Genomic DNA, 25,710 nt, shown 5'->3' on the forward strand with positions numbered 1-25,710 from the left:
AATATTGCATAGGAACCTGGAATGTTACATCCATGAATCAAGGCAAACTGAAGTGGTCAAAGAGGAGATGGCAAGAGTGAAAGCCGCATTTTAGGAATCAGCTAAGATGGATCAGCTAACTAAGATGGACTAGAATGGGTGAATTTAACTCAGATGACCATTATATCTACTACTGTGGGCAAGAATACCTTAGAAAAAAATGGAGTAGCCATCATAGTCAACAAAAGAGTCCAAAATACAGTGCTTGAATACAATCTCAAAAACAACAGAATGATCTCTGTTTGTTTCCAAGGCAAACCATTGAACATCACAATAATCTGAGTCTATGCCCCGACCAGTAATGCTGAAGGAGCTGAAGTTGAAAACTTCCATGAAGACGTACAAGACCTTCTAGAACTAAGACCCAAAAAAATTGTCCTTTTCATTATAGGGGACTGGAATGCAAAAATAGAAAGTCAAGAAACACCTGGAGTAACAGGCAAATTTGGCCTTGGAGTACAGAATGAAGCAGGGCAAAGGCTAATAGAGTTCTGCCAAGAGAACACACTGGCCATAGCAAACACCCTCTTACAACAACACAAGAGAAGACTCTACATGTGGACATCAACAGATGATCAATACCAAAATCAGATTGATTATATTCTTTGCAGCCAAAGATGGAGATGCTCTATATAGTCAGCAAAAACAAGACCAGGGAGCTGACTGTGGCTCAGATCATGAACTCCTTATTGCCAAATTCAGACTTAGATTGAAGAAAGTAGGGAAAACCACTAGACCATTCAGGTACGACCTAAATCAAATCACTTACGATTATAATGTAGAAGTAAGAAATAGAATCAAGGGATTAGATCTGATAGACAGAGTGTGTGAAGAACTATGCACAGAGGTTCATGACATTGTACAGGAGACAGGAATCAAGACCATCCCCAAGAAAAAGAAACGCAAAAACGCAAAATGGATGTCTGAGGAGGCCTTACAAATAGCTGAGAAAAGAAGGTAAAGGCAAAGGAGAAAAGGAAAGATACATCCATTTGCACGAAGAGTTCCAAAGAATAGCACAGAGAGATAAGAAAGCCTTCAGTGATTAGTGAGAAGAAATAGAGGAAAACAATAGAATGGGAAAGACTAGAGATCTCTTCAAGAAACTTAGAGATACCAAGGGAACATTTCATGCAAAGATGGGCTCAATAAAGGACAGACATGGTATGGACCTAACAGAAGCAGGAGACATTAAGAAGAAGTGGTGGCAAGAATACACAGAGGAACTATACAAAAAAGATCTTCATAACCCAGATAATTACAATGGTATGATCACTCACCTAGAGCCAGACACCCTGGAATGCAAAGTCAAGTGGGCCTTAGGAAGCATCACTATGAACAAAACTAGTGGAGGTGATGGAATTCTAGTTGAGCTATTTCAAATCCTAAAGATGATGCTGTGAAAATGCTGCACTCAATATGCCAGCAAATTTGGAAAACTAAGCAGTGGCCATAGGACTAGAAAACATCGGTTTTCACTGCAATCTCAAAGAAAGGCAATGCCAAAGAATGCTCAAACTACCATACATTTACACTCATCTCACATGCTACTAGAACAATATTCAAAACTCTTAAAGCCAGGCTTCAATAGTACGTGAACCATGAACTTCCAGATGTTCAAGCTGGATTTAGAAAAGGCAGATGAACCAGAGATCAAATTGCCTACATCCATTGGATCACTGAAAAAGCAAGAGACTTCCAGAAAAACATCTATTTCAGCTTTATTGACTATGCCAAAGCCTTTGACTATGTGGATCACAATAAATTGTGGAAAATTCTTCAAGAGATGGGAATACCAGACCACTTGACCTGCCTCTTGAGAAATCTGCATGCAGGTCAGGAACTGGAACATGACTGGACATGGAACAAAAGACTGGTACCAAATAGGGAAAGGAGTACATCAAGGCTGCATATTGTCACCCTGCTTATTTAACTTATATGCAGAGTACCTCACGAGAAATGCTGGGCTGGATGAAACACAAGCTGGAATCAAGATTGCCGGGAGAAATATCAATAACCTCAGATGTGCAGATGACAGCACCCTTATGGCAGAAAGTGAAGAAGAACTAAAGAGCGTCTTGATGAAAGTGAAAGAGGAAAGTGAAAAAGTTGGCTTAAAACTCAACATTCAGAAAACTAAGATAATGGCATCTGGTCCCATCACTTCACGGCAAATAGATGGGGAAGCAGTGGAAACACTGGCTGATTTTATTTTGGGGGGCTCCAAAATCACTGCAGATGGTGACTGCAGCCATGAAATGAAAAGGCGCTTGCTCCTTGGAAGAAAAGTTATGACAAACCTAGACAGCATATTAAAAAGCAGAGACATTACTTTGCCAACAAAGGTCTGTCTAGTCAAAGCTATGATTTTTCCAGTAGTCATGTATGGATGTGAGAGTTGGACTATAAAGAAAGCTGAGTGCTGAAGAATTGATGCTTTTGAACTGTGGTGTTGGAGAAGACTCTTGAGAGTCCCTTGAACTGCAAGGAGATCCAACCAATCCATCCCAAAGAAAATCAGACCTGAATATTCATTGGAAGGACTAATGCTGAAGCTGAAACTCCAATACTTTGGCCATCTGATGCGAAGAACTGACTCATCTGAAAAGACCCTGATGCTAGGAAAGATTGAAGGTGGGAGGAGAAGGGGATGACAGAGAATGAGATGGTTAGATGGCATCACCAACTCAATGGACAGGAGTTTGAGTAAACTCTTTGAGTTGGTGATGGACAGGGAGGCCTGGCGTGTTGCAGTCCACGGGGTCACAAAGAGTTGGACACAACTGAGTGCCTGAACCAAACTGAACCCAAGAGCTCCACTCCAAAATATACATCCAAAAGAACTGAAAACAGGGATTCAAACAGATATATATACACTGATGTTTATTACAGAATTATTCACAATAGCTAAAAGGTAGAAACAACTCACATGTTCACTGGCAAATGAATAAACAAAATATAGTAGATACAAAGGAATATAATCACTCTTATAAAAGAAGGTTGACACATGCTACCATATGCATGAGCCATGAAGACATACTAACCAAAATATGCCAGTCACAAAAAGACACATATTGTATGAGTCCAAAAATCCTGAGATAGAAAGGGACTGGGAGTGGGGAATGAGGAACTGACATTTAATGAGTCCAGAATTTCAACTGTGGTAGCTATGAAAAAGTTCTGGTGATAATGGTTGCAAGGAGGTAAGTATATAAATGGACTGCAAGGAGATCCAACCAGTCCATTCTGAAGGAGATCAACCCTGGGATTTCTTTGGGAGGAATGATGCTAAAGCTGAAGCTCCAGTACTTTGGCCACCTCATGCGAAGAGTTGACTCATTGGAAAAGACTCTGATGCTGGGAGGGATTGGGGGCAGGAGGAGAAGGGGACGACCCAGGATGAGATGGCTGGATGGCATCACGGACTCGATGGAAGTGAGTCTGAGTGAACTCCGGGAGCTGGTGACGGACAGGGAGGCCTGGCGTGCTACGATTCATGGGGTCGCAAAGAGTTGGACACGACTGAGCGACTGAACTGAACTGAACTGAACTGAAGGGTACAGAAATGTAACAAATTTTTACCACATTAACCATTTCTTATGTATATTCTATAATTTTTTTTTAAGTATTATATCTGGACTTTGCTGATGGCTCAGTGGTTAAGAATCCACCTGCCAGTGCAGGAGACACTAGCTGGATCCTAGGTCAGGGAAGATCCCATGTGCCTCGAAGCAAATAACCCCACGCACCTTAACTATTGGGTCTGTGTTCTAGTGCCTGGGAGCCGCAACTACTAAGCCATGTGCCGTAACTACCGAAGCCCACACACCTACAGCCTAAGCTTCACAACAAGAAAGTAGCCCCTGCAATGAGAAGCCCAAGCACCACAACAAAAAGGTAGCCCCAGCTCACTGCAACTCGAGAGAAACATGTGCGGCAGAGACCCAGCACAGTAAAAAATAAGTCAACAATTTTTTAAAAAGTATTATATCAGTGTTAAACTCCTAGAATTTAACAACTGGTTATATAAGTTCTTAAGAATTATACACTGAAACATTAAAAAGGTAAAGGGACATGATATATATATATCCCATTCTCAGTTAAGAATTCTGTACATTTGAAATTTCGAGATAAAAAGATTTCTTTTTTAATTCTGCCCAAAGGATAGCATTGAGACAGAAAACTTCACGTCACAGAGTTGGAGAAAACAGGTGCAACACACATAGTTGATACTTATATCCAGACCATATAGAGAACTGCTAAAAACCAGTAAGAAAAAAATGAAAACCTCAATCTTTAAAAACGGGCAAAACCAATGAACAGGCATGCCACAAAAGAAACACAGAAATGAATTCCCGGGCAGTCCAGTGGTTAGACTCCTTGCTTTTAATTCTTGGTCAGGGAACAAAGATCCCACAAGTCACACAGCATAGACAAAAAATAAATAAATAAAAGAAACATATGAAAAGGATTCAACCTCGTCAGTCATGTAAATGCAAATAAAGACAAGAAGAGACCACACCACATGTATACTGGCATTAATTAAATTACATCAATAAAAGTGCTGGCAAGGACATTAGTTCAGTTCAGTCACCCAGTCGTGTCCGACTCTTTGCGACCCCATGGACTGCAGCACGCCAGGCTTCCCTGTCCATCACCAACTCCTGGAGCTTGCTTACATTCATGTTCTTCAAGTCAGTGATGCCATCGATGCAGTCGGCAAGGACATAGAACAAGTGAAATTCTCACACACTACTAGCAGAAGTGTACCTTGCTGCAACTTCTTGGTCACAAGTGTTACCTAGAAAAGCTGAAGATATGTATATCCTATGACCTTGAGAAACTGAAACATGTATGCAGCAAGATACATGTGTAAGAATGCTTACATCAGCATGATTTGTAATGGCTATACCACTATTAAAATGAAATACTTTTACAAAGTACATGGATAAACCTTAAAAGCACAAGTCACAGTCACACACAAAAGAATGTATATTTACTTTAAAGGTAAAATAGGCAGCATTACCCCACTGTTTAGTGAGACATAAATAAAATTTTAAACCAAAAAGCAAAGCAAATTTTTAAATTATCATAAAAGTTGAAATAAATACTTCTAGGCAGGATAGATAGAGACAATAGTGATTAGGAGGGTAATGAGAGCAGGGTTCCTGGAGGGCCATTTCTTTCTTTTTTTTAATTTTTCGGCTGAGCTGAATGGCATATGGGATCATAATTCCCTGACCAGGGATCAAAACCACACCCCCTTGCAGCGGCAGCACAGAGCCTTAACCACTGGACCACCAGGGCCATTTCTCGATCTGGGTATTATATACATGAATCTGTACTTAATAATAATTGCTTTACATACTTTATGTACTTCCCTGAGTATGTACTACATTAGAAAATTTAAAGTGTTCAAAATTTGGGGGACTTCCCCAGTGGTTCAGTGGTTAAGAATCTGCCTGTCAATTCTGGGGACATGGATTCCATCCCTGCTCCAGGAAGATCCCACATGCTGAGCGGCAGCTAAGCCCATGTGCCACAACTACTGAGCCTGTGTTCTAAACCCTGTGCACAAGACAAGCCACTGCAATGAGAGGTCCACATAGTTCCTGCTTGCCCCAATTAGAGAAAGTTTCTGCACAGCAAGACCCAGTGCAGCCAAAATAAAAATAAATAAACAAGTAAATAAATAGAGTATTTAAAATTTTTTAAATTAACTGGGAGAGGAGGCTGAGACAGAAGCAGGAAAATCAGTTAGAAGGATTCTGCAATAACCCTCAATGGGGTGTTTGACTCAAAGTAATGGCAGTGTAAGTAATAAGACGTACATGCCAATTTGATTATGCTTTAGATTATATCCTAAGGTAGAGCAAATATGATTTCTGACTGATTGAACTTGGAATTTGACAGAAAAATATGAGTCAAAATTATGCCAATGTTTTTGACCTGAGCCAGTGGAAAGCTGGTCTTGCCATTTATTGAGACGAGGAAGGCTACAGAAGAGCACTTTGGGAAAGGTTCATGAAAGATCTAAACCTATCCATTTTGAGAAACCCATTAAAGTCCAGATGGAAATGTTGATAGGAAACTGAATGTTTAGTCCTGGAGTTCAGGAGACAGTTCCATCCTAAAGAAATAGGTCTGAGAGCTGTCAGCACATAGATATTTAAAGTCTTGAGATGGGATAAGATCACCAAGGGAATGAGAGAACAGCTAGAAAAAAAACAAGAGAGTATAGTGCCCTGATGTTTCAAAGAGGAAGAAGTGGCGAGATGGGTCAAGTGCTGCTAGAAGATCAAGAAACATGAGGATTGAGAAACGTCCACTGGATTTAGTGATACAGAAATCGTTGGTGCCTTTGATAAGAGAAACTGATATTATCAATGACCCTGAATAGAATAATATCCTTTTCATCCTAAATTAAATGTCTAAGTATATTTGGCTTAGATGGTAAAGAACCTGCCTGTAATGCAGGAGGCTGAGGTTTGGTCCCTGGATTGGGAAGATCCCCTGGAGAAGGGAATGACAACCCACTCCAGTATTCTTGCCTGGAGAATTCCATGGACAGAGGAGCCTGGCAAGCTACAGTCAATGGGGTCAAAAAGAATCAGACATGACTGAGCGACTAACACACACAAGTATATTTAGATTTATTTCTCAATTCTGTTCTGTTCCCTGGTCCACTTATTTACTACAGAGAAGGCAATGGCAACCCACTCCAGTACTCTTGCCTGGAAAAACCCCATGGACAGAGGAGTCTGGTAGGCTGCAGTCCATGGGGTCACTAAGAGTCGGACATGACTGAGTGACTTCACTTTGACTTTTCACTTTCATGCATTGGAGAAGGAAATGGCAACCCACTCCAGTGTTCTTGCCTGGAGAATCCCAGGGACGGGGGAGCCTAGTGGGCTGCCATCTATGGGGTCGCACAGAGTCGAATACAACTGAAGCAACTTAGCAGCAGCAGCTACTTATTTACAAACTGACCAAACGGCTTTGGTTATTTTAGCTTTATAATGTATTTTCTCCCCTGGCAGCACTAGCCCTTCATTGCACTTCCTTCATGGTATGTCTATTTTTACACTGTGGTTTTCCCCCTAATATGAACTTTATATTTACCTTGTCTAGTCCTTTAAAGGAGAATCTGCTAGCATTTTTACTGTACTCTCATTAAATACATGGGAAATTTAAGATGCAGACTGGTTAAGGCTTAATGATTAGTTGTGGAGGACGAGAAAGAGGAGGTAGTACCAATATGTAGGTATTAAAATTCTACCAGTGAAGAATGGAATTCAGTTCAGTTCAGTTAAAACACAGGATTAAAAGACAAAGCATACAAAGTCAACATAGAAATCAGCTATACTTCTACATACTATATACAAAATATACACTATATACAAAATATCTGAGAAAGAAATAAAACCAGCCTATTCACAATAGCATCGAACAATTACAATAATTTAACCAAGGAATTGAAAACTACAAGACTTTGATGAAAAACACCAAAGAAGACACAAATAAATGGGGGAGGGGAACCCATGTTTATGGATAAAAATATTGTCAAAATGTTCACACTATCCAAAGCCATCTATAAATTCCAAGCAACTCCTATCAAAACTGCAATGGCTTTTTTCAACAGAAGTCTGTCATGGCATAAAAAGGGAAACACAGACTAATGGAACAGAATCAAGAGCCCAGAAACAAGCACTCACATATACAGTCAATGAATACTTGACAAGTGAGTCAAGAATACTCAGTGAGGAAAAGAGAGTCTCTTCAGTAAATTTACAATGGGAAAACTGGATAACTGCATGCAGAAGGTGAAACTGGACTTGGACCCATATCTTACACCTCTCACAAAAATTAACTTAAAATGAATTAGCAACTTAAAAACCTGAAGCTGTAAAACTTCTAGAAAAAAAAACACAGGGGAAATACTCCCTAACACTGGTCTTGGCAATAATTTTATGTATGACACCAAAAGAGGATGCAACAGAAGTAGAATAAATGTGAGGTTTCCATAGTGGCTCAGTGATAAAGAAACCGCCCACCAATGCAGGAGACACAGCTTTGATCCTTGGTCTGGGAAGATCACACATGCCACCAAGCAACTTACGCCATGCTCCACATCTGCTGAGCCAGCACCCTAGAGCCCACATGTTGCAATTACGGAAACCCTCATACCTAGAACAGCAATAAAGACCCAGCACATCCATAAATAAATGAATTTTAAAATACAAATTACTAAGTGGGACTGTATCAAAGTAAAAAGCTTCTACAGGGCAAAAGAAACAATCAACAAAATGAAACAGCAACCTACTGAATGGGAGAAACTATTCGCAAATCATATATCTAATAAGGAGTTAATATTCAAAATATAGAGAGAACTCAAGCAACAGCAAAGTTTTCTTGATTAAAAAATGGGCAAAGGACCTGAACAGGTATTTTTCCAAAGAGAATATAAAAATGGGTACATGAAAAGATGCTCATTATCACTCATCATCAGGGAAATGCAAACCAAAACCATGATGAGGTTAGAATGCGAATTACCAAAACACCTGTTAAGAATCCCAATTACCAAAAAGTCAAGAAATGACAAGTGTTAGTGAGGATGTGGAAAAAAATGGAACACGTGTGCACACTGGTAGGAATGTAAATTGATACAGCCATTGTAGAAAAAAATATGGAAAGATTCCTCAAAAAGCTAAAAACAGAACTATAAAATGATCCAGCAGTCTCACTTCAGGGTATATATCCAAAGGACTTCAAAGAGATATCTGCATTTCCATGTTCAATACAGCATTATTCACAATAACCAAAATACAGAAACAACCTAAGTGCCCACCGATGGATGAACGGATTAAAAAAAAAAGTGTGACACACACACACACAGCATTATTCACTGGATATGCATATCAATGGAGAAAATGCAACACACATTCACACACACAACCACACACAGAGAAATATCAAGCCATGATAGAAAAGGAAATCCTACCATTTGTGACATGAATAGACCCTTAGGGCACTTTGCTTAGTATATGCTAAGTAAAATAAATCAGAGAAAGAGAAATACTGTTTGATCTCATTTATATGTGGACTCTAAAACAGCTGAACTAGTAGAAAAAGAATGGTGGTTACCAAGTTGTGGGGGGGGCATGTTAATCGAAAGATACAACCTTGCAATTATAAGATGAATAAGTTCTGGGGATTTACTGTACAACATGGTGATTAGTTATCAGTAAATATCATATCATACACTGGAAAACTGCTGAGAGAGTAGATCCTAAATGTTATCATCACAAAATAGGAATGGCATTTATGCAAGGACTATGGGGGTAATCATTTTGCAATATCAAATCAACATGTACACCTTAAACTAGAACAATGTTATATGTCAATTATATCTCAATAAAACAGGAGAAAATGCTTTAAAATACCAGCATGTAAGTAGGAAGAGGAGGAAAGAAGGCTTTAGCCAGAGGAACTGATCCCACACCTCCATTCCTACCAGGTAGGAAGACAACTAGGGTAGCATCAGGTAGGTATGGGATACACAGATTTAGTGGGCAAAGTTCAAGGAATCCGCTTTGTTCAGGAAGTAAGGGATGTGGTCATCTTAATTTTTTAAAGCCCAACCTAAACTGAACATTGAACTTTTAGATTGTTTTTAATCCATCACTAAGAAAAAATAGTTGAATTAAGGGGTAAGGACTCTGCTAAATCTTAATGCCTAATGCCAAAGAGAAAAGCGTTTCCTATGTACGCTCCCTGTGTTTACACGGCTTTCATCTTGGATGATTCTCTTTCATTTTGCACACTAATTTGTCCTGACATTTATTGCTCATTATGTTTAAAAATATTTTAAGAGAAAAGACTTTTTTAAGTATCAGGGTAAGGGTAATTTATTACACGTATGATTTCAAATAGGCTTCTTTTGAAAATCATTTTTTTCAAAGGCTACATATTGCATGATTCCATCTATATGACTTTTTTTAAAATGTGGACCATTTTTAAAGTCTTTCCTGAATTTGTTATAATATTGCTTCTGTTGTTTATGTTTTGATTTTTTGGCCATGAGGACTAAGGGATCTTAGCTCCCAGAAAAGCATGTTAGTCGCTTCCAGTTCAGTTCAGTTCAGTCACTCAGTCGTGTCTGACTCTTTGCGACCCCATGAATCACAGCACGCCAGGCCTCCCTGTCCATCACCAACTCCAGGAGTTCACTCAGACTCACGTCCATCGAGTCAGTGATGCCATCCAGCCATCTCATCCTCTGTCGTCCCCTTCTCCTCCTGCTCCCAATCCCTCCCAGCATCAGAGGCTTTTCCAATGAGTCAACTCTTCGCTTGAGGTGGCCAGTCATGTCTGATTCTTTTTGACCCCAAAGACTGTAGCCCACCAGGCTCCTCTGTCCATGGAATTCTCCAGGCAAGAATACTGGAGTGGGTTGTCATTCCCTTCTCCAGGGGATCTTCCTGACCCAGGGATCAAACCCAAACTCCCTGCATTTGAAGGCAAAGTCTTTACCACTAAACTGCCAGGGAAGTTCCCCAAAATCATTTTAAAACATCAAGTCATCTAAATCATGTAATAAAGATATGTACCTTGCACAATGAAGCTAGAAATCAGATTTAACATTACCATCATAGACAAAATATAATAAAATGGCAAAGAGCTGAATAAATAAAGGCAGAACACAAGAAACAACTTCCCAATGAAACAGATTACAGAAAAGTTTTCCATGAGAAACTTTCTAATAGAATCCAGTAAATAATCACCTGTCTGGGCAGAGGATAGAAACCTTTGATTATCTAAAATCATCTGCAATTCATATCAGCAAGTAAAATCACCCACCAATGAAGTACCCAAGCACATTCTGCCACTGAATGCACACAAGCTGCAGTTTTCATGCCAAAACTTTCTCCCTACCAAGATTTTATCATCACTACATTGAAAGTCAATACAACTGTACAGATAACAACCCAGATCTGGGTCAGGAATGATTGCTATTGCACATGAGGTGCTGCATAACTCTCAAAGGGCAGGAAAACCAGGAATTTCTTTCTTACCTTCACCATGAACGTGAAATCTGTTAAGGCTGGGGAGTAGACAGCCCCACCAGCACATGGGCCCATGATCAGAGAAATCTGAGGGATGACTCCGGATGCTGTGACATTCCTCTGCCAAAAGAGAAAGGTATCTGGTTATAGAGGTGTTCAAGGCATTATCTGCAGAAAGACAGAGGCAACAATGAAAGTACATTTGGCTTTTATTCACAGAAATTCTATCCAAGAGAGCTAATCTGTACAGTTTCTTCCAAAATTGTATATGGGATCTTCTCCCCATAACTGGTGCGAGGGTTGACATATTACTTTCTGGACCAAATAACCTCTTCTCTCCTTGGCAGGGCACTCATTCTCCAAAAGCTCCACCAGGACATGAACTCAAGAGAGAACCCCACCACTCTCACCCCACCTTTAAACACACCTCAAGCCAGAGCCTCTGTCTGTACAAAACTGGCTAGAAGGATGAATGGAAACCTTAGGCATAATACATAGGGCCAACACTTATCCTGGACTCTTGACCTCTACCTGGAGCCCCTTCCCACTCCACACAGAGGATACCCAATAGTTACAGGGTAAGGCTAAGAGGAGAAGTGCTAGTTTACCCTAAGTCTTCAATGTCTGCCCACCCCTAGACAAGGCAGATGGACAATAAGGAGGCAGAAGGAGCCAGAAGGGTTCCACAGTGACAACGGAGCTGGGAAGAGCCAACCCTCAGGCCATCTCTTGGGAAAAACAAGATTTCCCAGGGGGCTGGAGGACCTGACAAGATATGAGCCCAATGACCAGCTCCTATCCTTCCCTGAGCCACGTCAGCTTAAGAGAAATATCTCCATTTTTAGCCCTGCCCTGGGTCTGAGCTCAATTTCTGTAACTCAGGACATAGCTCAGGACAGCACAAAAAGGATCTATAGAGAGGATTCTGGGAAGATATAGAGTGGGAAGCACCAGGAATCTGACACCCCACCTAGACAAAAACTGCACTGGCAAAATCTGCCTCACACAACTTTTTGGAACTCCAGAGCCTACTGAAGGTTTTTAACTTCCAAAGGAAGATTCAGTTCAGTTCAGTTGCTCAGTCGTGTCTGACCCTCTGTGACCCCATGTATCGCAGCACGCCAGGCCTCCCTGTCCATCACCAACTCCCGGAGTTCACTCAGACTCACATCCATTGAGTCCATGATGAGATCCAGCCATCTCATCCTCTGTCATCCCGTTCTCCTCCTGCCCCCAATCCCTCCCAGCATCAGAGTCTTTTCCAATAAGTCAACTCTTCACATAAGGTGGCCAAAGTATTGGAGTTTTAGCTTCAGTGTTAATCCTTCCAAAGAACACCGAGGACTGATCTCCTTTAGAATGGACTGGTTGGATCTCCTTGCAGTCCAAGGGACTCTCAAGAGTCTTCTCCAACACCACAGTTCAAACCCATCAATTCTTCAGCGCTCAGCTTTCTTCACAGTCCAACTCTCACATCCATTCATGACCACTGGAAAAACCATAGCCTTGACCAAATGGACCTTTGATGGCAAAGTAATGTTTCTGCTTTTGAAAATGCTGTCTAGGTTGGTCATAACTTTCCTTCCAAGGAGTAACTAAATCTACAGGTTTAGTTGATTTTAATTCATTGTTTATTTCTTGGAGAGAGAGTATGCAAAACATTACTATGGTTCAAATTTCAGCTCTTAGCACAGCAGCAGCTACCCCTACCCAGCCCCTAACCCAACTCATGAGGCACATGCAGCTATGCATGTTTTCCTAGGACAGTTTACCCAGATGAAGGCAAAAAGGACTCTGTCCTCCAAATATTGGAAATCTATGCTCCGATTGTCAGTTGCTGATTCTAACCAGAGGTGCAGTTAGGAAGTTCATTTCAGTTCAGTCGCTCAGTCGTGTCTGACTCTTTGTGACCCCATGAATCGCAGCATGCCAGGCCTCCCTGTCCATCACCATCTCCCGGAATTCACTCAGACTCACGTCCATTGAGTCCATGATGCCATCCAGCCATCTCATCCTGTTGTCCCCTTCTCCTCCTGCCCCCAATTCCTCCCAGCATCAGAGTCTTTTCCAATGAGTCAACTCTTCGCATGAGGTGGCCAAAGTACTGGAGTTTCAGCTTCAGCATCATTCCTTCCAAAGAAATCCCAGGGTTGATCTCCTTCAGAATGGACTGGTTGGATCTCCTTGCAGTCCAAGGGACTCTCAAGAGTCTTCTCCAACACCACAGTTCAAAAGCATCAATTCTTCGGCGCTCAGCCTTCTTCACAGTCCAACTCTCACATCCATACATGACCACAGGAAAAACCATAGCCTTGACTAGACGGACCTTAGTCGGTAAAGTCATGTCTCTGCTTTTGAATATACGATCTAGGTTGGTCATAACTTTTCTTCCAAGGAGTAAGCGTCTTTGAATTTCATGCAGTCACCATCTGCAGTGATTTTGGAGCCCCCAAAAATAAAGTCTGACATTGTTTCTACTGTTTCCCCATCTATTTCCCATGAAGTGATGGGACCGGATGCCATGATCTTCGTTTTCTGAATGTTGAGCTTTAAGCCAACTTTTTCACTCTCCTCTTTCACGTTCATCAAGAGGCTTTTTAGCTCCTCTTCACTTTCTGCCATAAGGGTGGTATCATCTGCAAATCTGAGGTTACTGAGATTTCTCCCGGCAATCTTGATTTCAGCTTCTGTTTCTTCCAGTCCAGTGTTTCTCATGATGTACTCTGCATAGAAGTTAAATAAGCAGGGTGACAATATACAGCCTTGACGTACTCCTTTTCCTATTTGGAATCAGTCTGTTGTTCCATGTCCAGTTCTAACTGTTGCTTCCTGGCCTGCATACAGATTTCTCAAGAGGCAGGTTAGGTGGTCTGGTATGCCCATCTCTTTCAGAATTTTCCACAGTTCATTGTGATCCACACAGTCAAAGGATTTGGCATAGCCAATAAAGCAGAAATAGATGTTTTTCTGGAACTCTCTTGCTTTTTCTATGATCCAGTGGATGTTGGCAATTTGATCTCTGGTTCCTCTGCCTTTTCTAAAACCAGCTTGAACATCAGGGAGTTCACGGTTCACGTACTGCTGAAGCCTGGCTTGGAGAATTTTGAGCATTACTTTACTAGCATGTGAGATGAGTGCAATTGTGTGGTAGTTTGAGCATTCTTTGGCATTGCCTTTCTTTGGAATTGGAATGAAAACTGACCTTTTCCAGTCCTGTGGCCACTGCTGAGTTTTCCAAATTTGCTGGCATATTGAGTGCAGCACTTTCACAGCGTCATCTTTCAGGATTTGAAATAGCTCAATTGGAATTCCATCACCTCCACTAGCTTTGTTCGTAGTGATGCTTTCTAAGGCCCACTTGACTTCACATTCCAAGATGTCTGGCTCTAGATTAGTGATCACATCATCATGATTATCTGGGTCGTGAAGATCTTTTTTTTTATACAGTTTTTTTGTACAGTTCTTCCGTGTATTCCCACCACCTCTTCTTAGTATCTTCTGCTTCTGTTAGATCCAGACCATTTCTGTCCTTTATCAAGCCCATCTTTGCATGAAATGTTCCCTTGGTATCTCTAATTTTCTTGAAGAGATCTCTAGTCTTTCCCATTCTGTTGTTTTCCTCTATTTCTTTGCATTGATCGCTGAAGAAGGCTTTCTTATCTCTTCTTGCTATTCTTTGGAACTCTGCATTCAGATGCTTATATCTTTCCTTTTCTCCTTTGCTTTTCGCCTCTCTTCTCTTCACAGCTATTTGTAAGGCCTCCCCAGACAGCCATTTTGCTTTTTTGCATTTCTTTTCCATGGGGATGGTCTTGATCCTTGTCTCCTGTACAATTTCACGAACCTCATTCCATAGTTCATCAGGCACTCTATCTATCAGATCTAGGCCCTTAAATCTATTTCTCATTTCCACAGTATAATCATAAGGGATTTGATTTAGGTCATATCTGAATGGTCTAGCGGTTTTCCCTACTTTCTTCAATTTGAGTCTGAATTTGGTAATAAGGAGTACATGATCTGAGCCACAGTCAGCTCCTGGTCTTGTTCTTGTTGACTGTATAGAGCTTCTCCATCTTCGGCTGCAAAGAATATAATCAATCTGATTTCAGTGTTGACCATCTGGTGATGTCCATGTGTAGAGTCTTCTCTTGTGTTGTTGGAAGAGAGTGTTTGCTATGACCAGTGCATTTTCTTGGCAAAATTCTATTAGTTTTTGCCCTGCTTCATTCCGCATTCCAAGGCCAAATTTGCCTGTTATTCCAGGTGTTTCCTGACTTCCTACTTTTGCATTCCAGTCCCCTATAATGAAAAGGACATCTTTTTTGGGTGTTAGTTCTAAAAGGCAAGTTAGGAAGTTAGGCAGCCATTGTTGTTGCACCTCACCTCATTGTTGCAAGCCCCTCCCTCCAGCTCAGAATCACTTGCATGAGGGCAAATCAAACCTAGAATGAGATGCCACAACACACACATTAGGATGGCTACTATTTAAAAAAATAGAAAATAAGCAGTGTCAGTAAGGATGAGGAGAAACTGGGTCCCTTGTGCACTCCTGGTGGGAATGCAAAATGGTACAGCTGCTGCGAAAAATAGCATGGTTCCTGCTGCTGCTGCTAAGTCGCTTCAGTCATGTCCAACTCTGTGCGACCCCATAGACGGCAGCCCACCAGGCTCCCCCATCCCTGAGATTCTCCAGGCAAGAACACTGGAGTGGGTTGCCATTTCCTTCTCCAATGCATGCAAGTGAAAAGTGAAAGGGAAGTTGCTCAGTCGTGTCTGACTCAGCGACCTCATGGACTACAGCCTACCAGGCTCCTCCATCCCTGGGATTTTCCAGGCAAAAGTACTGGAGTGGGATGCCATTGCCTTCTCCAAATAGCATGGTAGTTCTTCAAAAACCTTTAAATAGAATTATCACACAATCCAGAAAGTCTACTGTGGAGTCCTATACCAAAGTCACAGGTGCAAGGCCTTGTAGCAAGGCCACAGATGTGGAGCCCCACAACCAAGGTCATCTCTGGAACTGATAGAGCCCCATAACAACTGTTGCTGAGAGCCCCTCTGATCTAAACTGGCCTATTCTCTGACAGCATATTAGATAAAAATATCCACCTTGTTTACCACCTTATAGCATCCTCACCAATCACCTAATGCCACCCTTCCAGCAGGAATTTTCTTTGTTGTGAGGCTACAAATATTGGCTACTAGCCCACAAAACCCATGGGCTCTCGCTTGAGCCAGCCGCTGTGATAACAGCATCTCCCACTCTAATAAACTCAATCCTCCTCTCAGTCTGCCTCACGTCAGGAAATTCTTTTCCAACCCACAACATCTACTTTTGGGGATATACCATATAGAATGTAAAACAGCGTCTCAAGGAGATAATTTTACACCCACATTCATAGCAGTATTACTCACAATAGCTAAAATGTGGGATCAACCCAAATGCCCATCAACAGATGAATGGATAAACAAAATGTATGTGTATACAGTGGAATATTATTCAGCCAGTCACAGAAAACCAGTGTACAATTTTCCTTAAATAAGCTATTTAGTCAAAATAATAGAGACAGAGTAGAATGGTGATTACCAGGGACTGGGGAAGGGGATAACAGAGAGTAATTGTTTAATGGGTTCAGAGTTTCAGTTTTGCAAGACAAAAAGTTATGGAGATGAACAATGGTGACAGGTGCACAAAATCATGAATGTATTCAAGACCACTGAACTGTACATTTAAGAATGTTTAAATTTAGTAAGTTTTCTATTATGTGTATTTTACCACAACTATTAAAAAAAAGATGAAGAAAAGCTGTCCATACTCTGCAGAAAAAATATCAAGCTGGGTGAACAGGCTTCCAGCTATGACAGAGTAAAGAGTTCAGAAAACTCTCCAAAAACCAACTACAAAATATCATTAAATTGTCAAAAATATTTCAGGGCTCTGAAACTGGACCAAATGTTAACAGAGGTGTGTTTACTAATGAAAAACTGCTGACTGTGTGATAAGAACAGTGGGAGTCTAAGGCATTCTTAACCAAGGCTCTATCATTGCCCACACAAGCTCAGGATGTCCTTCAGGGTGAAAGAAAACATCACCAGATGGTAATTCAAATCCACAAGAAGTAAGAACACTAAAACTGGTAAATTTGTGGTTAAATATACAATACTGCATAAACATAGTTCTCTCTCTTAATACTTTTAAAACAACAAGGGTGCATAAAGCAAAAATGGTAACACGTTGATGTTAGACTTATAACAATAACAGCACAAAGAAAGGAGGATAAAAGTGGAGCTCTGTTGGAACAAAGTTCTTATATTTTACCAGAATTAAGTCAGGATCAATTTGAAATACATAAATTTACATTTTATTACCCTTAGAGTTGAAACCATGTACAAGCCCGGTGTCCTTGCTTTTGAAGTACAATGCTGGCTCAAGAGTTAATGAGTGGGAAATATGAAGATGTAGAAACAAAGAATAGCTGTTGGGCTAAGGAACTGGTAACAATTTAGACTATAATTCTGCCACATAACAGAATCACCAAACTGCCAGTTTCCTGAAAGACATAAACGCCTGACACACATTCCTAAGTTGTTTTTACAGGAAGCAGACCCCCTCCAGATGAAAAATGCTAACCACAGGAACATAGACCTTGGACTGGTTGAAACCCGAAGGTTGACTGTATTGCTGATCCTGTTCGTGATGCCAATTGTTTTGCTGTTCACACTGTTCACTGAACCCAGGGTAGGCAAGCTAAGAGGCTGGAAGAAGACACAAGGACCCATAGGAACTGCAGACATGTTTATTCTCTCTTGGCTGGCACGGCAGCCATAACACAGCCTCTCTCCTAGCTGACACAGCAACTGTAGCAGCAGCCGCAACATAGCCATAACCGAGTCATCACATTATCTCACATAATGTAACCATGATGCCACCCCAGCAGCCAGGGCTTTTCAGGTGAAGCTTATATATACTTATAGAACAAAACTCGTGGTGTGCATGAGTATTGTTGTAATTGATCTCAGCTGTTACATAACCCTGCAAAGACATTGTTTACAGAACATAGGGTGAGAGGGTGTGAGAACATGGAGCAAGAGAGCCTGACTGGAGCCATCTTGTTAATTTCCCCACAGTTGATGATGCTAGAAACTTCACCTTGATGCCAACCAATCCAAGAACTGTCCACGAGCTGATCATGCCCTGCTCCTTGAATATTATAAAACTCTTCACTACCCCTTCCATGGGTGGTCACACAGTCTTCAGGGCATTAGCCCACTCTGGCCCCCTTTGCCTGGCAAAGCAATAAAAGCTAGTCTTTTCTACTTCACCCAAAACTCTTGTCTCCGTGTTTCTATTTGGCACCTGTGAAGAGAGGCTGAGTTTCAACAAGGGTAACCACTTAAAAAACTCATACAGTACCAAAAGCTCAGAGGAATTGAAAAGGTACAGTTAAAAATACGTGTTTGACATAATATTTGAGTGACATCAAAGATTATAGAAAAGGAATCCATCCCACCACCAAAATAACTATGGAGTTGGCACGAACTGTCTGAAGCAACTCTTTTGAAACTCTGCAATCTAGAGGAACACTTGTAGCTTCCAGGAAAGACTTCCTAAAGTGGTAGGTAAATTTCGGTCAATTTTCACATTTAGCATAGTAGTCTTGCAACAGAGTTCTTGGCTTCATTAATTAGCAGAAGGAGGGGGAAACCCATGCTCAGCAGGGAGGAGCAAGAACAAACAAGTTTCCTTTGGTTGCTGGTTCCCCAAATTGGGAGGCAGGCAGGTGGTAAGCTTGTTCATTATATTGGGTGAGGGTAGGGGTGTGTCCAGGTGTCAGAGGAGGGCATGCACAGTATCCTGCTTTCGCTCCAGGCTCCTGAGAAGTAGCAGTTGCGTTTTCTGGTTTTTTTGCATCTTTTGTCCGGAATTTGTCCTGACTGCCCATGCATGAAGTTATTTTTAGTCCCATATAGTTTCTCTGTATTTTGTTGCTCGAGGTGTGTCCAGGTACAAGCACTGCAGCACTGCAGCAAAGAGTCCCAGATCTCAGTAGCTACCCTCCCACAGCCTACAACCCTGTGGCAGCCTGGGTTCCTAGGGTGGCTAGCTGGTATCAGGGTGGGTAACAAGGGCCTTGTCCTCCAAAAATCAGGTTTGTGGCTTTGGTTACTGATCACGGGTTTTGATCACTGGGAGGCCAGCACAGAGGCTAGCCATTGTTTTACCCCTGACTGGCTAAAGCTACTTCCCAGCTGAGATGGGATTTAAAGGGATGGACTTCTCATCTCCTAGGAGCCAGATATTTAAAGAAATCTTTGTCAGGTCACCAGGTGACTGCAGACACAATGGAATTGTTAGGGGAAGCACAGTGACTGAACCTGTCCCCCTGGCCAGACACCACAGTAACCACTTGCATGAGTTATTTTATGAAGGAGGTCCTGGTAAAGAACATGAAACTAATAAGCCACCATCAACCAGAAGAGTTCAGGAAAAGTCAAAAGGAGGTGCCAGGTGTCCTGACACCTCCCAGAATCCTTCTTGCTGGCATCCATCTTGGCTGAGTGTGCCATCAGCAAACAGAACAACTGGCCAAAGACAACTCGGAAACTAATCCCATCACCATAAAACCTGAGACTGCAAACCACATGGCAGAGAAGTTCTCCTGGGTTCCCTTACCCTACTGCTCTCCACCCAGGCACCCCTTTCCCAATAAAACCTCTTGTTTTGTTAGCATGTGTGTCCCTCAGTGACTATTTGACAAGAGCCCATTTTCAGGTCCTGGAAGGGGTTCCCCTTCCTGCAACAGAATTAAAATGTTTTAATGGAAATGTTTAAATGGAAAACATTTTGCAAAAATAAGTTGGAAAAGTCACAAATGGAAGCCCCTGGTGGCACAGATGGTAAAAAATCTGCCTGCAATGCAGGAGACCCAGGTTCAATCCCTGGGTCAGGAAGGTCCCCTGGAGAAGTGAATGGCAACTCACTCTAGTGTTCTTGCCTGGAAAAATCCCATGGACACAGGAGCCTTGTGGGCTACAGTTCATGGGTTCACAGAGAGTCAAACACGACTGAGCAACTAACACTTTCACTTTTCAGCCCTCAATAAGCAAAAATCAGCAATCTAAAAAGTGGGAGATTTAGATCCCCAACATTACCAAACATAATTCAATGTCTAGTACATAAAAAATTACCAAACACACAAAGAAATAGCCTAGTATAGTCTATTTACAGGGAAAAAAAGAACCTGACAAAAACTACTGCTGGGAAGCCCAGACAATGGAATTATAAGTCAAAGATGTTATATTAACTGTCTTATATATGTTGAGTGAGCTATAGGGAATCAGGAAAACAATGTGTGAACAAAATGAGAAAGACGTAACGAAACAGAAATTACAGAGAGAAACCAAGCATAAATTCTGGAGTTAAAAAGTACAGTAACTGGAACAAAAAGGTGACTAAAGGGGTTTAACAGATTTTAGCAAGCAGAAGAACCTGAGAGAATTTGAAGACAAGACAACTGAAACTATTCAATCTGAGGAATAGCGAAAAAGGAAAAAAAAAATAAGAATAGAGACGGAGGGACGTGTGGAAAAACATCAAATGAACCAACAAACACCATATATGGATACCAGGAAAGAGTGTACTTCTGATGTGAAGATAACCATGTAGATCAATGGAAAAGAACTGAGTCCAAAAAGAAACCCTTAATTTATCTCAACTGATTTTCTTTCCACCAAAGTGCCAGGACAATTCAAGAGAGAAAGAATGATCATGTCAGTAAATGGTGGTGAGACAAGGATGAGTTTGGACCCTGACCTCACAACATACTCAAAAATTAACTCAAAAGGGATCACAGACCTAATAGGAGAGCCAAAATCTATAAAACTCCATTAAAAAAAAAACAAAACACTGGACAAAATCTTCATGACTTCATGACATATTGGGCAGGGTTCTTACATATGACAAATAAAGCATGATTCACAATAGAAAAAACTGATAAACTGGACATTAAAATTTAAAATTTTGCACTTCAAAAGCCACCATTAAGAAACAAAAAGCTACAGACTAGAAAAATAAATTTGTAAATCTTATCTGATAGAGGATTTGTATCCAGAATATATAAACAACTCTCACAACTCAAGATCCAATTACAAAATGAGCAAAAGATCTGAATGAACGCTTCAGCAAATAAAATATACAAATGACTACTATGCACATTAAAAAATACTCAACTGGATTCATTAGCAGGAAAATACAGATTAAAATCTTAGATACCACTACTTATCCCTGAAATAGCTATAATGAAAAAGGATGACAATGCTAAGTGTCACCAAGGATGGCAAGAACCTGAAACCCTCAATTACAGCCACTTTGGAAAAAAATTTGGCAGTTTCTTGTAAAGTTACACATAAACTTATCACAATGAAGTCAAGCAGGATCTTGTAAGACCTTCCCAAGTGCAAAAATCTTACTGTGTCCCCCAATTTTTGTTTGTAGGAAAAATGGTTCAGTCTCCTAGACCTTCCCTGAGTTTCAAAGGGCAGATTCAAACAATAACTAGTTAAGGGAGTAAATGGGGCCTGGGCCTGTTCCTCCTCAGGGGATGGGCCTAACAATTTGACACATATCTCTGAGTTCTACAGAAACTAAGGCCCTCTACCACTGGGATGGGGGATGGTAACTTGAGGCTAAGCACAAGCACTGGACCCCAGCCTGGCTAGAACCAGAATGCTGATGAGTGAGATTGCTGGAACAGCACCATGTTATCTCACCATCAACCAGATAGAGGAAGGTCAGACACACTGCTACTCCCCTCCCTCACCTTCCCAAAAAGTCTTCCCTGAAACACACTGAGGAGTTCAGGTCTTTCCTTGGCCCTACAATAAACTTTTCTCCATTCCACACTCCAACATTTTAGTTTTGTTTGGCCTCAATGTGCATCTGGCACACAAACTTAGGTTCAACAATTTGACCAATAATTCTACTCTTAGGAATATACTCAAGGGTTATGAAAATATATGTCCACACAATGACTTATATAGAAATGTACATTGCAGCATTATTTATAATAAAGTAGAAATCCAAATGTCCATCAATTAGATAAACAAAATGTGGTATGAAGTGAAGTGAAGTCGCTCAGTCGTGTCCGACTCTTTGCGACCCCCTGGACTGTAGCCCACCAGGATCCTCCGTCCATGGGATTCCAGGCAAGAGTACTGCAGTGGATTGCCATTTCCTTCTCCAGGGGATCTTCCCGACCCAGGGATCGAACCCAGGTCTCCCTCATCGTAGGCAGACGCTTTAACCTCTGACCCACCAGGGAAGCCCCCAAAATGTGGTATCAGTTCAGTTCAGTCGCTGAGTCGTGTCTGACTCTTTGCGACCCCATGAATTGCAGCTCGCCAGGCCTCCTTGTCCATCACCATCTCCTGGAGTTCACTCAGACTCAAATCCATCAAGTCCGTGATGCCATCCAGCCATCTCATCCTTTGTTGTCCCCTTTTCCTCCTGCCCCCAATCCCTCCCAGCATCAGAGTCTTATCCAATGAGTCAACTCTTCGCATGAGGTGGCCAAAGTACTGGAGTTTCAGCTTTAGCATCATTCCTTCCAAAGAAATCCCAGGGTTGATCTCCTTCAGAATGGACTGGTTGGATCTCCTTGCAGTCCAAGGGACTCTCAAGAGTCTTCTCCAACACCACAGTTCAAACCCATCAATTCTTCAGCGCTCAGCCTTCTTCACAGTCCAACTCTCACATCCATACATGACCACTGGAAAAACCATAGCCTTGACTAGACGGACCTTAGTCGGCAAAGTAATGTCTCTGCTTTTGAATATACTATCTAGGTTGGTCATAACTTTTCTTCCAAGGAGTAAGCGTCTTTTAATTTCATGGCTGCAGTCACCATCTGCAGTGATTCTGGAGCCCAAAAAAATAAAGTCTGACACTGTTTCCACTGTTTCCCCATCTATTTCCCATGAAGTGATGGGACCAGATGCCATGATCTTCGTTTTCTGAATGTTGAGCTTTAAGCCAACTTTTTCACTCTCCTCTTTCACGTTCATCAAGAGGCTTTTTAGCTCCTCTTCACTTTCTGCCATAAGGGTGGTGTCATCTGCATATCTGAGGTTATTGAGATTTCTCCCGGCAATCTTGATTCCAGCTTGTTTCTTCCAGTCCAGTGTTTCTCATGATGTACTCTGCATATAAGTTAAATAAGCAGGGTGACAATATACAGCCTTGACGTACTCCTTTTCCTATTTGGAATCAGTCCGTTGTTCCATGTCCAGTTCTAACTGTTGCTTCCTGACCTGCATACAGGTTTCTCAAGAGGCAGGTTAGGTGGTCTGGTATTCCCATCTCTTTCAGAATTTTCCACAGTTTATTGTGATCCACACAGTCAAAGGCTTTGGCAGAGTCAATAAAGCAGAAATAAATGTTTTTCCAGAACTCTCTTGCTTTTTCCATGATCCAGTGGATGTTGGCAATTTGATCTCTGGTTCGTCTGCCTTTTCTAAAACCAGCTTGTACATCAGGGAGTTCACGGTTCACGTATTGCTGAAGCCTGGCTTGGAGAATTTTGAGCATTACTTTACTAGCATGTGAGATGAGTGCAATTGTGTGGTAGTTTGAGCATTCTTTGGCATTGCCTTTCTTGGGAATTGGAATGAAAACTGACCTTTTCCAGTCCTGTGGCCACTGCTCAGTTTTCCAAACTTGCTGGCATATGGAGTGCAGCACTTTCACAGCATCATCTTTCAGGATTTGAAACAGCTCAACTGGAATTCCATCACCTCCACTAGCTTTGTTCGTAGTGATGCTTTCTAAGGCCCACTTGACTTCACATTCCAAGATGTCTGGCTCTAGATTAGTGATCACATCATCATGATTATCTGGGTCGTGAAGATCTTTTTTGTACAGTTCTTCCATGTATTCTTGCCATCTCTTCTTAATATGGTATATTAAAATGTGGTATATCTATATAATATTATTCAGCAATAAACACAAACCACTGATAAACAGTACAATATGAATGAACTTCAAAAACATTATGCTAAGTGAAAAGAGTCAGATGAAAAAGGATCTTTTTGGAAGGAAAGATTCTAAACTATAGATTGTGGTAATGGTTTAAGTATATTTTAGAAATTGTTGAATTGTATGCAATGGATGGATTTTATGACTTGTAAATTATATCTCAATAAAGCTGTATTTTAAAATATCAGAAGTCATGGAAGACAAACAAAATTTGAGGAAATGTTCCAGACTAAAGGAGATTAAAGAGATATGACAACTAAAAGTGAAAGTGAAGTCTCTCAGTCATGTCTGACTCTTTGCGACCCCATGGACTGCAGCCTACCAGGCTCCTCCATCCATGGGATTTTCCAGGCAATAGTACTAGAATAGGTTGCCATTTCTTTCTCCGGGGGGAGAAAGATCCCTGGGTTCGACCCAGGGATCAAACCCGGTTCTCCTGCATAGCAGACAGATGCTTTACCCTCTGAGGCACTAAAGGCAGTACCTAATCCTAGACTGGATTGGGGGTGGGGGGGATGCCCAGGGAGTGGGGAGTAATTTAAAGGTCTTTATTAGAATTATTTGATGGAATATGAAAAACATCGATGAGTCAGTATGAAGTTTCCTAACTATGGTACTCTGTTTATACAAGAATGTCCTTGTTCTTAGAAAACAATGAAGGATTTAGGAGATAAAGGGTGCACAATCTCCAATCTATTCTCAAATGTTTCAAAAAAATATAACATGCAAATATGCACATAGAGAGAGAAAATGATAAGAGCAAACAGGCAAAATGTAAACTGGTGAATGCAGGTAAACGATATCTAGGAGTTTCTTTACTCCCTACTGGGCTATCCCTAGAGCTCAAGTTTAAAGATTAAAAAGTAGGTTTAAGATCTACAAAGTGGCTTCTCAACGCACCGAAGTGCTCCCACAACTAGCCGAGTATCATACACAAAGTAAACACACATTTTTCTGTCTGATCACAGAGGGCAGAGGCTAGGAATGAAAACCTTCATAAGTGTGCAGGCCAGAGGACAACAAGAATAGCTGGCCTGATTAGAAACAATGTCTGCCTGTCTCCATCCTATCTCTCCTCCCTTCCCTGGAAATGCTGACCTGTCCCTTCTCTTAAGTTTCCATTTGGCAGGATCTCTCCCTCACTCCAGCCTCCCTTACTACACTCTCACAATACACTTCCCACTTCAAATAACACATTTAATTTATTTTTATGTTTCTTTTTATTTCTTTCTCTTTAATTTCAGTCTGTAGGAAAGCAGAAAGATATCTGAAATGATGTTCACCAAAAGTTCCTGAATGGTGAGGTCTGGGGGAAGGGAGATTTCTTTCTTCTTTGCACTACAGCTTGAACTTTGTTCTGTGTAATGATCTTGAAATGTCTTAACCAAAAAAAAAAAGCACTGCTTTTTTAAAATTTCCAATCCTATGCCTGCTGCTGCTGCTGCTAAGTTGCTTCAGTCGTGTCCGACTCTGTGTGACCCCAGGGACGGCAGCCCACCAGGCTCCCCTATCCCTGGGATTCTCAAGGCAAGAACACTGGAGTGGGTTGCCATTTCCTTCTCCAGTGCATGA

The 25,710-nt window shown here is 41.3% G+C and overlaps 1 protein-coding gene across 1 annotated transcript in view; it reads right to left on the reverse strand.

The window, feature by feature from the left end:
- The window catches only part of PCCB (propionyl-CoA carboxylase subunit beta), a 98,777-nt gene that overhangs the window by 63,830 nt on the left and 9,237 nt on the right, over nt 1–25,710 (reverse strand). Inside the window, exon 6 of the mRNA XM_052638914.1 lies at nt 11,115–11,225. Within this exon, the coding sequence (XP_052494874.1) occupies nt 11,115–11,225 (111 nt within the window). The remainder of the gene's footprint in view (nt 1–11,114; nt 11,226–25,710) is intronic.

Source organism: Budorcas taxicolor, chromosome 1 (assembly GCF_023091745.1).
Source record: "Budorcas taxicolor isolate Tak-1 chromosome 1, Takin1.1, whole genome shotgun sequence".
Lineage (NCBI taxonomy): Eukaryota > Metazoa > Chordata > Mammalia > Artiodactyla > Bovidae > Budorcas > Budorcas taxicolor.